This window comes from Panulirus ornatus, chromosome 36 (genome assembly GCF_036320965.1).
Source record: "Panulirus ornatus isolate Po-2019 chromosome 36, ASM3632096v1, whole genome shotgun sequence".
Taxonomy (NCBI): Eukaryota; Metazoa; Arthropoda; class Malacostraca; order Decapoda; family Palinuridae; genus Panulirus; species Panulirus ornatus.
This window is the reverse complement of record NC_092259.1, coordinates 10,941,996-10,958,778: the sequence shown is the minus strand read 5'-3', so window position 1 is coordinate 10,958,778 and position 16,783 is coordinate 10,941,996. Positions and strand designations below refer to the sequence as shown.

Below are 16,783 nucleotides of genomic sequence, written 5' to 3'. Positions count from 1 at the left end.
CAAGCCCCAGTATTCATACAACCGCGCCATTCATTCATCAAATGTAACACGATTACAAGTTTTCCACATCCCTTTGTTGGCGTGAATGAACTGCGGGGAGCACATGAGGGAGGGAGGCAGGCAGGCAGGGGTGTGTGTATCGTCACGATGGAAATAATTTGCTCTGAGACAGAGCTGGCGCGTGGCGCTCACCGCACTGAAGACACAGATGCAGCGAATGAGAGAGAGAGACAGAGTAAAAGCGAGGTGTGTTTGTGTGCGTACGTGAGTGTGCTACAGTACATTTATGTATCCTTGCATACCTGAGCATGAGAGCCACCCTTATATAATACAGTTAAGAATTAACCTAAGGAGGAAGGAGCCAGCCGTAAGATGGGCAGGGAGTATACACCAGACTCGCCGCTTCTGCAGAGATGACAAAATAATGTAAGCCAGAGAAGGCTTGCTGCACCTACCTTGTAGAGCACGGTGTCCGGTGAGCACGGGTTCACAGGACACGGGGTGGAGCCACGTTGTCAGACGAGCCTCCTCACTGCAACATACAAACATACCCATGGCCTCAGTAAACAGCAAATGGAGAGGGAGGAAAGGGGTGTGTGGGGTGGGTGTCGGGGGGCGGCGGGCGGGCCTGATGGGTAAATGGGGAGGTCCCTGGCTTCATGGAAGAGGGGGATAGGCACCCTTGAGGAGGAGGGAGCACTCTGCTGACTGGGGGAGAGAGAGGGCAGCCCTGTCTTGATGGTGGTGGTGGTGATTGCTGTGGGGAGGGAGGAACGTTGTGTTGGCAAGCTGTCGTCTAGATCCTAATAAACTGTTGTTGCTTGTTCTAGGTTCGCCAGCCCTTAACCTGAGCAGGGTGGCGATGGCCACCTCTGCATCGCGCCGCGCGGTGTTGTGAGGGACGGCAGGGTTGTTTTGTTTTTTAACAAGTTTAGATTCAGTCTGTTTTCTTTCTTAGTTCCACGATGGTGGGAAGAATGTCAGTGGGGGACGGATTTGTGAGTGGGAGAGGTGGGGGGGGGTTTGTTTCTCCTTGCTTCAGTATTAATGAGGGGCAATGTCTTGTTAATGACTCAAAAAACGGTACGTAAATCATGTTCTCATTTCATGTTCCTGTCTTGATAACTTTGCACCTGAAATGTGTAATGTTGTCCTTAGATAAGGGGGATCAGGGGGTTGCTGTACTTGTTATGAGCAGTCTATGATGTTTCAAAATACCTCAGTACACCTGTTCCTTAAACTAACCTCTACCATCTAAGTCAATGATACACACAAGTACTTAAATCTCATTCTCATGTCTCTCTACTGACAAGTTTGAGGGAACATCATCTGAAAGAACAGCATTAACACAAATTCCCATCTAACATTAGAGTTATACCAAAATCATTCACAGTGAGACTGTAGCTCTAACTATCAACATCTTGAACACGGAGAATCTTGCGGTGGGAGTTTCCCTTATTAGCCGTAAGGACAACGGAACGTCTATGACTTCAGCGTGTACAGTTTACTGTTCAGAGACACATTTTCAGTGGGAATCTGGGGACACTTCGCTAAACCTGTACAACCAGACGGGTGCTCAACTACCAATGAAGGTTGCCTGCCACATCTTAATACTAAACGGCCACTTCAGAAGCCTTAATCAACAGTTATGATTACCGTAAAACGCGCGCGCGAGCCCGCAAGCAGATGTCCCTCCCAACTAAACAGCAATAAGCAAGCAAGCAAGCATGAATGGAAAACATACACACCACACACACACACACACACACACACAAACCCTTACCACGGCTGAACATCCTCCATATACCTGTATACCATGACTGCCAACTCGGTTACCGACACCATAGCCTATGGGCACTACACTACGGTATGTTCGTCCGGTATAACCGGAGGGGGAGATGGGGGAGAGAGGAGGGGCGGGGCTGTTGTCGAATGGGAGGGCCGGGCACCGCCTGTAGTAAGGTCCGCACGCGGCACCTGCTAGATGTCAACTGATGGCCACGAGACAGACCGGCACTTAAGGTACGAGAAATCACACACACACACACACACACACACACACACACACACACACACACACTATTGCCAACCCCGACCACCTTTTGCCTCCGACACCCAGCTAATAATTCAATAAAACGGACAACTGACTAACGCTCACACGGCGTTGATCCCCCCCTCCTCCGTCCTAAGCTTAGCTGTCACAATCGTAAGCTGAACACTGAGCTGTATACCGATACCCAGCTCCGATGGTGATCAAATAATGCAGAACTACTGAGGCGATCACTCTGGTATGCAGGCACGGACAACTCATGGGTGAATTTGGTTTGATTTCATTTCTGGCGTCGCCTCGCTTCGCTAAACTCGCCTGTTTGTTAAAAGGTCTTAATCGCCCTTGTCCCTTCCCACCGCCAGCGGCCGAGGTGAAGGGTGAAGGCACGAAGGGTGGAGGGTGAGGATGGAAGGGTGTCAGGCAGGACTGCAGCGGCTGGCACCAGTGAAGGAGGCGGGGATGGTAGGGAGGAGGAGAGGGGGGGAGGTGGTTCCCCTCATCCTGCCGACCAACTCCCCTCCTCACTGTCCCCGGGAACATCTCTCCTGTTTACCTCCGGGTGCGTCTACCACACGGCAGGATCGAAGAGATACGTCGTCGCCCCACCACTTGCTGGGAAATCTACCATTCTCCTCCCCCCCGATCGGGAATTATCGTAACACCCAATCCTGCACCACACCTTCTAAAAGCTCGGGGAAAACTAGAAATCAATGGCTCTAAACCCCCCTTAAGATATTGGAGACAAATTCTATATACAATCAATCGAGCTCTCAACGTGTTTGTGGGAGTCTATTACACGTTTGTTGTATGTATCAACACCGTTCATTTACCGTGGTCCCGTCACTTGCCGACCACCACGCAGACGCCACGCCAACTGTGGCCAGTCAGTACCGATCGTGCCGCACGCCTTCGTCCTTTCCAGAATGTATCACTTGAGAGATACACTCACCTGTCGGTGTCACACGAGAAATCCCCCTTCGAGAACAGCATCCGTCTGTTCTCCAGACCCCCCGACTCCCGCACCCGTGTCGCAAGCTTCGACATTTTAATAGTACCACCAAAATTCTGATGACTTGTGATAATCATAGTCATCCGTCATTCCTCCACCTTCTCATCACGACGGGACGACCCTGCAGTATGGCTGGCATGACCTGTGACCTGACCCTTAAAAGGATATATCAAATCAGGGAAGACGTGTGTCATCATACCCAAGGGTCGGTACGGGTCGTGTTCACGGGTCGCACCGTCGGGTTTACGAGAGTCGTACCGCCGTACTAAGTAAATGGTCGTTCCGTCGAGACCTGACATGGAGCTTACGAATCAGTACATAATACAGCAAAAAAAAAAGGAAATAAAATCAAGTTCTTTTATTTATCTTTTTCTCTCTCTCTCGTGCAGAGCACACACCACACACCTCTTTAGCGAACGATTATATCCCATGTGACAAATGATTAATGAAGCCATGATTAACACGCCTTTAAATGCCCGTGTTTCACCGTGGTGAAGGTGATGATACGGAGGTGATGGTGAAGCCATGGTGCTGACTGTTTTAATGATGATGATAATGATGATGATGGTGACTGTGTGTGGTGACGATGTCACTGTGGCGATGGTGACGAGTTCCGGTGAAAGTGATCAGTGGGAGGTGAAGGTGGCTGTAAGATAGCGAGTGATGAACATGACCGATCGAGAAGACTGTAAGTGATGATGATGATGATGCGAGTGATGGTGATCATAAATGATGATAGCAACGATGATGATGATGATGATGATATGGATGATGGCATTAATGACGACCGCGGGTGATGATAAATGACAGACGTATTGATGACTGTACCAAAGTGGTGGTGATGGTGATGATGATAATGTGGTGGCATGATAACAACGGAGATAAAGGGTAATTAACGATAAGTGGCTGTCTTCTACGTCTCTTATGGGGTATTAAGAATAATAATCTCTATAACCCCCCCCCCCCAAAAAAAAAAATAATATTGCCAAATTAATCATTTCTGTCCATACGTGTTTAGTCATTCTACTATTCGAGACAGTTAGCCATAATCGATGACTCAGACTGCAGGATACAAGACATGTGCCAGAGGTCATTAAGAGAACTCTAAATAAGTCGTCATTAGGGAAAATAAAATCAACATTGATGCTCCTGCTACTGGTAACGGCGGAGGTGTGGTAGTCGTGGTGGAGCAGTGGTGGTGGAGCAGTGGTGGTGGGGTCGAGACAACTAGCATCACCTAAGAATATCCTCACTGTATTTAGAAACATTCTTAACCTTAGCACGAACGACCCGCGAAAGTTTACACAGAGGACGCACCTACGGCAACATCTAACTGGCAAGAGTCTATCAAGTAACATCTCTTGTTAACAAACGTCCACAAAACACGTGTGTACAAATTCAACTTTGAATCAACACTTTAAGTGTTCTTCCAGGAGGACGGATCTGGGATGTCGAGTGAAAAAAAAGACGGTTCAGACTCTGTTCGGGACGTGTACGATAAACAAAAATATGATCAATTACTCTTTATATAATTACTGGTCAAACATAGCTGAGCTGGTTCATGCCAGATAAATGTTAGATATCTGGGGACACCTCACGATAATTCAACCGGACACAGAATGACAGCAAATCTCTCTGCTTACACAGTCCATTTCTCGCCTACAGAGACGGAGGGGAGAAAAAATCTGTCTGGCTGGAAAAGTCGGTCCATTCCTGGGTATGATGACGTAGCCTCTGACCCGACCCTTGAACATTAGGTCAACAGCCAGACCACGCTACCGAAGGGTCAACCCGTTGTGCTAAAGGTGGTGAGTTTCGGACTTTATCAAACCTAGCCAATGCTCGTGCATCTCCGTGTCAACAAACGTACAGCCAACCCCCAAATGGTCTGCTGTTGTACGTAGTTCTCTGCATTCCTTCTAACCAACCACGTACGTACATACACGCCACACCACTCTCTGTCCCTGGGACCGTCCCTTGGCGGAGAAGTGTATTATATCAGGCGGTTTTTAGTGCATGACGTCATGACCGGCCGGGCTGCAACGCAACCCACACACACACACACAATCCCCCCTTCTCCCTCCCAATTTCCTTCCCCCCAAGCAACACACACGTGTTCCCCAGCCCACCTGTTTATCCAGAGTCAGTCACTACTCCAATTGCTTCTGACGGATCTCGATACTCCGGTAATATTACCGGGGGTACACCGATGATGCTTCGTACACTATAAACAAATACTGGGTCGGCTTTCCTAATGCTATGCCTCCTGATTCGAGGGTTGTGAGGTTCCCCCTCCTTTTCCTCTCAAAAGACACGTTAGACGTTTCCTTGCGACGGCAGAGAGAGGGTGTGAGGAGGTCATCAAGCAGCATCACCACCACCACCAACCCGGGTCCCGCACATTCCTCTGCAGTGGTCAAGTGAGAACGAACACTGTGACATGATGTTCCCCGGATGGAAGGGGGTCCATTCAACCCTGCCATTTTACTGCCTTCTATCACTGCGATGATAAATGAGGATCGTTAGTCTCATGTGAAACTTCCCGGATGTTCGAATCAACCCACCATCAACTGGTTTCTCTACTCTAGTTATCACAAGCGAGGACTGATAAATTCATATTCGTTCCCCCTCCTCCCCCCCTCTCTCTCCCCACTCTGGTGAAGTTCATTCAACCCAGCACAGCAGCAGCTGGATTCAACCCTAGCACCACTAGCCTTCGGCGTGGCCAACAGCTGCTTCACAAGTGGCTATAATCTGGTTTCCGAACGTTATCAGTGGGGGGGGGGAGGTTCAACGGGGTCACACAAGAGGGGTTTCTACCTGTCTTGAGCTGGCTACCTCGAAGCCTAACCACCCCATTCGTTTGCCGGACGATCGTCTCGAACTGCTTTCATCACGACCATCATTTCACTGCAGTCAACACCCGGCGTACACGTGAGCAAATCCGCTGGCTCGCACATCGCTATCAACCACTGCTCAATTCAAAAGAGAACACTCGGCTTATTTTCCCATTCCCAGACATCTTTCCACTCAAGCATCAGTTATTCTCCACGTGGTCGCCAACTGGTATCTTACTCGGCTACCAGCTGGGCTGTCAAGCGATTAGCATCAGACCTTGAAGCGGTCACCAGCTGTCTTCAACGCTTCCCTGGGTAATGGTAAGCAGAGAACAACTAATTAGTTACATGAGATTCTTAACGTTAACAATGCGTATCCTGGAAGATGCTCCTCTGCCTCTAACATCCTGGAGTATGTTCTTCATCCTCCAACTCCCTCAAGGATGGTCTTTGGCCTCCAAAGTGCTGGAATATGTTCATATAAATTAAATATATATATATATATATATATATATATATATATATATATATATATATATATATATATATATATATAAAGTGTAATGCGGAAATACGAATTTTATTATCGCATAATATCTAGCCATCAAATGCATAAAGGAGTAACCTTAAAACATGTATCGAAAAAAAAAATTACCTCTTCTAACACACCAAAACGCGAATGATACGAGGCAACTTTTACGAAGCAGGATAATCGAACGCTCCTGTGTATTAACGAAACGTTCCAAAACGTACCGGAACCTTAATAATTACCACCACAACCTTGTGCACACAGCCTTATCATGAGATGGTACTTCTGTTAACCTCTTCCTTTCGCTATAGCTGCTTTTAAATAACTACGAGCTTATATCATGGACCACGATGTCCTTTATAATCCTGACCATGATGTCATTCAATTCTCTTCCTGTCACCATCACACCATCCAACCCAACACAACACCCGTTCCCAAAATTCAGAAAAAAAAAAATCGCTCTGTGTAAACCACGTCTTTACCAGAGGGGGAAAAAAAATGAAAACCATATGCACTAACTTCTCTCGAACTGACATACCATCAACTATGAAAAGTCTTCAGGCAAGACCCTGGCAGCAGTAACTTGGGTGCAGGGAGTGGGGTGGGTGGGTGGGTGGTTTGCCCTCGGCCCCCGTAACTGCCCAGAGCGTGACCAGCAGCTTTAAATAATGAACTCCGTTCCACAAAATTGGCTCCACCGTCTGCCGGTCGGCCGTGTTTAACGCCGGAAACTTACATTGAGCATCAAATACCTTGGGCAAGATATGAAGTTCATAGCGAAGGAAAAAAAATGAAAATACAGTGCTATGAATAAAATGTAGAATGCAAACCTCTTCAGTTATAAATAAAGAATATATTTCTTTCATACTATTCGCCATTTCCCGTACTAGCGAGGTAGCGTTAAGAACAGAGGACTGGACCTTTGAGGGAATATCCTCATCTGGCCCCCTTCTCAGTTCCTTCTTTTGGCAAATTTAAAAAAGAAGAGAGATAGAGAGAGAGAGAATACGCGGGAAGTATTCTTTCTCCCCTATCCCCAGGGATAAAAGAATATATATATATATATATATATATATATATATATATATATATATATATATATATATATATATATATATATATATCATTCACGGTACGGCACTGCCTGACTCAGCGTGATGAGGTTAGGTCGCGAGTTCGTATCTCCAGCTAATGACAAGACGTTCTCGCCAGAGGAGTTCACGCTTCAAAGCGGGTCCAACCTGTCCCTACTCATGAATGTAGCGCAGGCCTGAAGCCGCAGAAGCCCCTGAATAAGGGTGCCCTGGGGAGTTTACATGCCCTGCATCACTTCGTGAAAGGAGGGGGAGTAGGGGGGGGGAGTTCCTGCGGTTGTATAAATTCAAAGTTCCATGTAGGCCGTGGGGCTCCGTCAACCCAGAACCGATGGCGTATCTTAACAACTTAAAAAAAATGAAGACATGTTCTACATTGCGAAAATTATTCGGTGAAATTTTCATTTCCTGAAATGAATCAAATTTGCTCGGTCATTATGAAGAGCACTTCGGTTCATCCAACCTCTCCCTCTCTCCCCCCTCGTTAGAAGAAAAAAATCTTTATTTAGGTCTCTAATAATACAAAAGAAAAAGACGAAATTCTTGGTTCCGGTATCAAGACGATGCAGGAGCGAGAGTTCACCCCGGTTAGGAAAAATAAATCCACGTTGTGAGGGTTCATTCATGGTGTGAACGCATGACTGTCCGAGGATTTTTTTTCTTTTTTTTCTTATCTTTTTTTCCCTCCTCCCTGGCAAGCGTCACGACCTAGTTCAACCGTCGACAGCCTCCAGACAAGGGAATAACTGTGGAATCTGCATTTCCGGTCACGATGACTCCCAAGTTCTACCAGTGCCCAGGATGGTCAAAAATAAAAATGAAAAATATCCTAGTGCAAAACTCTCATAAATCCTAGCGCAAAATTCTCATCATCGATATACCGAGTAACATCAACCTAACTTGGGACAGGCCGCTCCCAAGCCAACATCATTGATGATAATCGGTACAAAGGCCAACCCTGTACCACCGTACCTCTGTAAGGAATGTTAAGCCCCTTCCCCTCTCATAGCTCCACTGTTTACGTGTTTCATTCTCTTAGCCTTTCAGAAAGTCCAGACGTCCATTCAATGAGATGTTATCATTATCATTTTTCACCTGATGTGCCATGTGTGGGTTTTCTTATTCCAATTATCCACATACTGCTGGATGACCTGTTACCTGCCACACCTGTTCCTTTACGATCAGGGCTGCTTCAATATTGGTTCAGGTGCAATTAAGTTTTCGATGGTACAACAAAAATAAATCACAGTACAGCCTCATTACTGATTTAAATAAGCACAATACCAAATAGAAATGATATAAAACAGGATGTCGAAACAATGATAAAAATTTCAACAACTGACGGAAAATGAAATGGAAATCGGATGCAAGCACAAAATATATATACAAAATAGTAAGGAACAATTTAAAAATAAGGCAAAATGTGGAGTGGAAACTCCTGTTTCTGCACCGAATTCGACAAGAAACATGTTTTCGTTCACAGCCAAGACAGCGTGTCCCATTCCCTCCCTCATGTGCATTTAATCTTATTCAAAAAATAATACACACATAAAAACCATAAAATACCCCTTTTTATGTAAATGGATCCCCGGGGGGAAGGGGTGTAAAACTATCTCAGTCCGTTCCTAGCGGTTACAGCCGAAACCCTCGCATAGCCTAGCCTAGCCTAGCCTAGCTCAGCCTGTTCTCTCATAGCCTAGCCTCAAGCACATGATTTTCATGCACGTTTGTAGAAACAACTCGCACAATGTGCACAATTATGCGTCAGGAAATTCATGAAAATTAAACATTTAAATGAATATTTCCCATGTAAACTGATTATCTGTTTAACATTCCCAGAATTTTGTTTTCGCTCGTGATTTTTTTTTTATGCTAACAAAGTGTCACATTAGTTAACCACTTAAAATCTGAAAAATGTCTTTTCTTTTTTTTTAGGTCATCATAGCTAACTTGCGAGTTAAACATATCCGTTGAAAATTATAATTTCACAATATCGGAATCTACTATATGTGGATGTAGGAAATGTCTTCACATTCGTACAAAAAAAAATCAAAATCCACATTATGCCCTGATTGTGCCCCATACCATCACCGATACCTCTCCCGGGCGTCCATCAGCGAGCCGTCGTATCTCTAGGTACCCAACCCCGGAATGTGAGGAATTTACAATAACAATGACATGTTGTCGCCGGGATGGAAATTTGACCAACACCTTTGCATCACCAAGTGTAATAATAATAACAACCCGGAAATTCAAGTGTTACATAACCAGTGAAATAATATTTTCACACACATAAAGGAAAATGGAATAAAAAGTGTCCCTTTATGTCACAAAGTCCAACTCGGCCATGAAAAGCACGCAATTGGACAACCACTATTACCTAATTAACTAAAAGACTCTTCGAGTCGCCAACCGCCCCGTACGGCGTTACTTACTTGATGAAAAAGATCCGTCCGTCCCGAGTGACACTGAAGGTCCAGGGATGAGGCAGGCCCTTCTGCAGCAGCTCAGAGGCCATAGTCCTGCACCATCTACCACAATGCAGGCATTCCTACGCCGCAGTCTGCCAACAACACAAAAGCCTTTACTTCTCTGCCACAGTTGGAATATTAGTTTCGCTTCGTTTTCTCGTTCAATTTATTGCACTTTGCTCTCTCCCACGTCGTTAACTTTATCTGCAATCTCTCTCCCTCATTTCCTGAACCATCTATTTTATTTTCTCCGTGAGATTAGTTACCTCACCAATAAAGTATAACTGATATTGCTCGTCTTGGATTCTAATCCTCCCCCCCTCACTTCCAACATCCCTTTCGTCATATTTCAACCATTCTATCTTTTCCAACAATACATTTCTTCATTTTACACTTGCTCCTTCCCTCCTACATGGGAATGATCACTCCTATAACCACGGTCACAACTTTTAAGACGGCATCGTATCGTTTTATCATTTGATCGCCTCGTTAAACACTGCCAGAGAAGACATGGAAGTACCACGGCGCATTTTGTTCCTGTGGCAAAGCCAGTGGGCCATAGCAGTGCGCTGTGATACGCCACTTCTCTCATGAGATGGTATGCCCACCTTGCGCGCCTTACTACCTGAGCCAGTGATCCATACCACACTGCCCACTGCTGAACTCATTCATGGCTAGCCCACCCCCTAAACAACGCACCACTTCATTCATCACTCGGACACTTCCCCGGCAGGCAGTTTGCTCTATCACGCCGGCACAACCACACTCCCCCAGCAATAGCCATGTGTGTAAGATTGCACACGTCCAGGCCCCAGCGATACTATGATCAGGTACACCAAAATGTGTAAGCTTTGAACTGAGATGTTTGGCAAGAGAAGCTGCGAAGTACGATAATTCTCATTTTTTTCAGCGTCATGCCCGTGTGAAACATTCTTGATCACTTTTCATCGAAGATTAAAGAGGAACAAAATATATTTCCGTTAATATCACGAGAGTTCTTCCTAAGATATACATCTCGCGTACGTAAATGTAATTCTGTCTCGCTATGACGGGAACCTTAAACTCCTATAGCTAACAGAACCCTGCTGCGCTCCGATGGCAGCGAAATAATGCATTCTTTGTGTGGAGAAGTTGAGGGACAGACTAAACCCTTTACGTCTGACGCATGCAGCCTCAACCTACAGATGGAACTGTGAAAGCATTACGTTATCCATTACGTTACCAGCCATGGCACAAACCTCGGCCATAAGTATAACCCGGCAACTGTAGCAGTCGGGAGGTGGGGTTGTGCCCCAGGCCACAGCACCGGGGGGGTGTGGGAGGTTTTCGGGGGGAGAGGGGGGTGGGTGTAGGAAGGAGACCTGAACACCCTGTTGTGACCCACCAACACTAACGTAAACATCAACCATCGAGACAGCACATTTTCACAGAACTACGGACGATAACTTCCCACAACACAATTCCGCAAGTCTACCAATGAACGCTATTGTCTAAGGAAGATAAACGACTTTGCCACTTAAAACGCGCTTACGAGAAAAAAAAATCGCCACTCGAGATTCTCAATACCCAGGGCCATATCCCCCCTCGAATGATTTAACCGTTCACTGGAAAACACCCGGCGGCCCGCGTGTTGGGCAGGTGTTTCCCTCTTGTGCAGGTACCACAATATTGATCTTCGTCACCACCGCCCGGGATATATAACTCCCTTGAATACACGCGCCTCGTCATCACATATTTAAAACACCAACGAAGCGTCGCAAATTTAAAATACCCGTCAATGACGCCGCCTCGTTCGGTTTGGTGTGTATATATATATATATATATATATATATATATATATATATATATTCGCCATTTCCCGCGTTAACGAGGTAGCGTAAGAACAGAGGACTAAGCCTAAGAGGGGACCTCCTCACCTAGCCTTTTTTTTTGGGGGGGGGGGGGGGGAACAAAACGGGAGGGGAGGATTTCCAGCCCCCGCTCCCTCCCCATTTTACTCGCCATCTACGACACGCAGGGAATACGTGGGAAATTTTCTTTCTCCCCTATCCCAAATATATATATATATATATATATATATATATATATATATATATATATATAGAGAGAGAGAGAGAGAGAGAGAGAGAATGTCAGATCTTATGACTGCTGATATTTCGATAAAAGATAACTAAAAAAAGTTTCAATCACGTTTTCTCCTTAAGATTTCACAGCCATTAGCTGAAGACATTGTAATACCAACCCACACACCTTGCGACACATGCTTTCCACACACACACACACACACACACACACATACACATACAAATATATATGAAGTGGCTGAAATAGAAATCGCACGGTCCGATGTCCTCTCATACTGAACAATTTGTGAACGTAAGTGGGTCCACCTGCGTGGTTAAGTTCGTGTATGTATGTGGTCAGATCGACGCCAGGGAACACAGTGGTTCCCTTTACCTCGAGCTGCGAGAGATATGGGCAGTCTGTACAGTACGACGGGAGTGAAAGTTTTGCACAGGTTAAGGTCCTGTACAACTTGAAGACTGTACTGCAGGTGTTCTTCAGCTTTGAACGCAAGGATCTTGTCTCTAGCTACGCCGCCATGAACGCTCAGTGGTTACAAGTTAGGGCCTCGTGCAAAAAAAGAAAAAAAAATAATGCCCTTTGCTCCTGACCACAGTTATCGTGACACAAGACTAACAGGTCTGAGGAAAAAGACTGAGGGAGATGCCTTGGGATATCTTGCGAAAGACACTGAGAGGAAAGAGTGGCAGATAACGGCGGGAGCTGATTACTATACCTTAAGAATGAGTTAAAACTGGCAAATTTCATACAGTATGTGTATTATGCATGACATACAGAGGCACACACCACACGTCTCCGTGGTTGTAGTGGTTAGCGTTACTGACCATGAGTCAGCATGGGCCAGCCCATTCTCGGGTCCGCATGGGTTTGAACCCTGGATGCGGCAGTCGGCCTAAGCCAATCCCTGATGTTCATCCTTCTCCTGGGGCTGGTTGATATGTGGGTAACTGGCTTAGGTGTGTGTGTGTGTGTAAACACACACAGGAGGAAAGACATGGTACTTATATACAACGTTATGAGACGGGAAACACGAGCGTAACTCTCCTCGTAACACAAAAACAATAACCACAAGGGTAAAACATAATGTGTAAAGCACAGAAAACACACATTCCTATAAGAAAACACACAGTCCTATGAGAAAAAAAAAATGAGGAAACATCAATTGTTCTTTTTCATACTCTATCTTTTAATTTCTATTCTCATACGAGATGACAATGACAGGAGCATATTAGAAAGGGCACTACGAATTAAGGGACATCAAAACCCCAGTAGAGAGGCGAGTACAGAGGAACCGGGATGAATGCTGGGGAGGGTGTGAGGAAGTTCCTCGGGAGTGACGTAAGCAGCAGGTGGGGAGCAACAGATGGTGCAGCTGATGAGGAGGGCGTAACAAAGATGAAAGGGGACCAGAGAGCATATGAGAAAGGATTACAAAAAGTTGGAGATGAGAAGGCTAGTAAGACAAGTATGAGGAAGATAGGTAAAGCTATCCTATCACAAGACGCCTACTAGAATGAGAATGTGGAAGAGACAGCAACTGGAATGAGAATGAGAAGACAGAAGGAGCGACCCCGTCTCTAGAGAACCATCAAAAAGTTTATGTGGCCGGGAGTGCGCCTTGGTGCAGGCCTCCGACGCTCTCCATCTCCTGGTTTTAACATAAATTTGTCCTTTACGATGCACTCTTCTTGCTATGACCTCTGTATCAAAGTGCACCCTTGCTATAACCAACGCATTACGGTGCACTACCTCTACATGAACTCCGTATTATGGTGCACAACGTATTACCACTCGTTATGACCCCAAAACAAATAAATAAACACACACACACACACACACACACACACATATATATATATATATATATATATATATATATATATATATATATATATATATGAACACAAATGTTGTATAACTGAATGGGCACCTTCATAGAACACATAATGCCCTCCAGCAGTAAGGATTTGAGCCCCGCACCATTTATCTGGTATATGGATAAGCTAAACCACAAAAGCTAGGCAGCATATCCGAGTGGATAGAGTACACAGCTACCATACAAATGGTACGGAATTCGTATCCTTGCTGTTGTAGGACATCAACTTTCAGTTTGTATTAGTGTACGTCAAAGCCGTTTTTCCTAACAGTAAAAGAAAACGATCGATAAAATAGTTTAAAGGATACCATCTTTACATTAAGTTTAGGTGAAAAACAGGTCTAAAAATATATATTCATATATGTATTACGAAACTAATGATACAGTACTATAATATCTCGGAAGGATGTTACAAGTTGAAGTCCAGTAATGACTGTCAATGTAACGAAGTAAAAACCAAGGACAGAAAAAAACTATGGCCATCGGGAAATCCCGCCAGATATAACAAATCGTGATCTTCGTCGCAGTTATTGCGTGAACAGCAAGTATTAGAAGTAGGCGAAGGAATTAAAAAAAAAAAAAGGCCGATGATGTAACATATGTATACCCTTGGAAAAGTTCTTACAACTGTTTTTACCAGAAACGAGCAACAACATCATATAGTTATGAGAGGACTACCATGGCAGTCTGAAAGTAAACTAAATCTTATGTGGGGCAGCCTTGAAAGTAGGGCTGTTAACTCAAAAACCAATCTTATTTACAATCAGGCATGCAAATGTAAATTTCTCTCATAACATATGGATGCGTGATCAGGGGTTGGACCATGAGGTTACATTCCTAAACTATTGCTACTAAACATTTTCATAGATAAGCAACGCACTACAACGCATACAGAAAAATAAAACTAGCAAAGCCTTACGGAAATACAACTAAACTCCAGGTCATGGCGGAATGAACATCAGGAATTTTTCGGCGCCCGAACTTTTGGGTCAGTTTGTTGGTTAGTGCCAGGTGTAATGTGAGCATTCTATATGCAGTTGTAATGTGAGCATTCAATATATACAGGTAACACTATGAGTATAGTGGATGAGAGCCAACACTGTACACTTGATCAACAAGAGTGATCCACAGGTAATGTGGCGAGTGAATTCTGTAACTTTCATAATAAAGGCCATCAGCAATCGTAGGCTGCAGAGATGATAATAGACGAAAGCTTCATTTTGGGTTCTACTCTTCGTATTTCAATTCATCAGAGTAAACTTCCAAAAGTTGTTAGCAAATGACGTAAACCATCTCTTCCACCTAATAAACTAAAAATAAGCGATCTACCTACAGGCCCCTTCTCCGCATGTCAAGGACAATCAAAACAAGATCTTGCCAAAAAGACAGGGCAAGATCGTGGCACTCACCGAAGGAATGGTAACTGAAGATGGTGCCATTCGAGTTGTGTGTTGTCAAGAGTGGGGAGGTCTGTTTGTGGAGAGAAAATATTCACTGTAACTGAGAATGTGGCTAAGAGAATGACTCCTTGGTCAAAAATAGTGCAACTCAACATACTGAGAGTTATAATCTTATGAATAACATATGAGTAAACGTCTGATACGCTTACTTTCTAAATACCATACACAAATACAACATTTAACACTCGTTAACCACGTTGTTTGAGATCAACTTCAAACCTTTATTAACCCAGTTATATTTAAAATAGAGAAAAATAACAAACTATTCAACCCGTCGTTACGATACTCAGGAAAGACTGCTGCCACCAAAACCCACATCCTGCCAGCATTAATACACGTCATATGAACAATTACTAAACTGTTTATTCAATTACTTAGAGCAGTGATTTTTAGCTCTTCAACCGTGTTTACTACCGATCCCAAGAACTTTTTCGCTACTATCCAATGATACGCTTTTGAGAGAAAACACAGAAGCGATTTCAGGTGCTTGGTTACGAACAAGTACAGTAACCAGGTTAACAGATACGTCCGCTCTCCCAGGCGAAGCAGTAGGTGTGGCCAAAAGAACTGGACACTAATCTAAAACGCTGGCGTCACAGGAAACACCTTATGACCGAAATGAAACATCTAAAGTCAGAAAATACTGTGTAGCGTTTTATGAAATGTATTTGTATTTGCTAACGTTCTGAGTTCACAATTCAGTTTGAACTTTTTTCCTAGTCTTACTACACATTCCCACTTGATAATCATGTATGACTATTAGGTGTTTTGTTTCATTACCTTGTTAGTACAACGTTACAGACTTACTTTTCTGTTTTGACAAAACTAAAAGTTTATAGACGTACTACCTCTACAATCATCAGAGTTCAAAAAACTACCTTCATCCAAAAGCCTTAGTAGACAAAAATATGCCGTCATTAGTTCTTATTCTAGTGAGTACTTACAAAAAGAGGAAATGAGTACATAAGTGCTCTATTAATACACATTTCTTTCGCCTCATCATAGTGTCATGTTTACCAAAGAAATAATTCAATGTATCTGGAAAACTATATAATCAATGAACTTCTTAGGCTTAGCAGAAGTGATTTTGACAATAAAAAAAAATGTGAATTACATTATTATATCCTCTGATCACATCATGATGGAGGTACGGTATGATCTGGGAATAAAGTGAAGTGCAAATAAGCACTTCTATAAATCAAAACCTATAAAAAAAAAAAACTTTACCTACCTTCTCCTAGCAGCCCAAATTTACAGTATTTTCGATATCAAAAAATTATGGCAATGTCTGCGCTATATTTCACCTACACTAATATATATCAAGTTAAATTTCTGCCCGGGCGTAAAGTATGGCGAGTTTTTCATACGTTCT

General features: G+C 44.1%; 1 protein-coding gene across 9 annotated transcripts in view; it reads right to left on the bottom strand.

Moving 5' to 3' along the window:
- Positions 1-10,805, bottom strand: part of LOC139760351 (uncharacterized) — a 492,128-nt gene extending 481,323 nt beyond the window's left edge. For 6 of the 9 annotated variants that reach the window (XR_011715318.1, XM_071683401.1, XM_071683413.1 and 3 more), the window contains exons 1-2: positions 9,955-10,805; positions 456-532 (exon numbers count right to left, since the gene is read on the bottom strand). Coding sequence is in view for 8 of the 9 variants with exons in the window: in XM_071683401.1 (XP_071539502.1) it covers positions 456-532; positions 9,955-10,037 (160 nt within the window). In the remaining variant the exon portion in view is untranslated. Of the gene's footprint in view, positions 1-455; positions 533-1,783; positions 1,861-9,954 lie in introns of those variants that run through there. The other 3 variants (XM_071683403.1, XM_071683411.1, XM_071683402.1) reach the window with 2 other exon arrangements.
- Between the last annotated feature and the right edge of the window lie 5,978 nt (positions 10,806-16,783).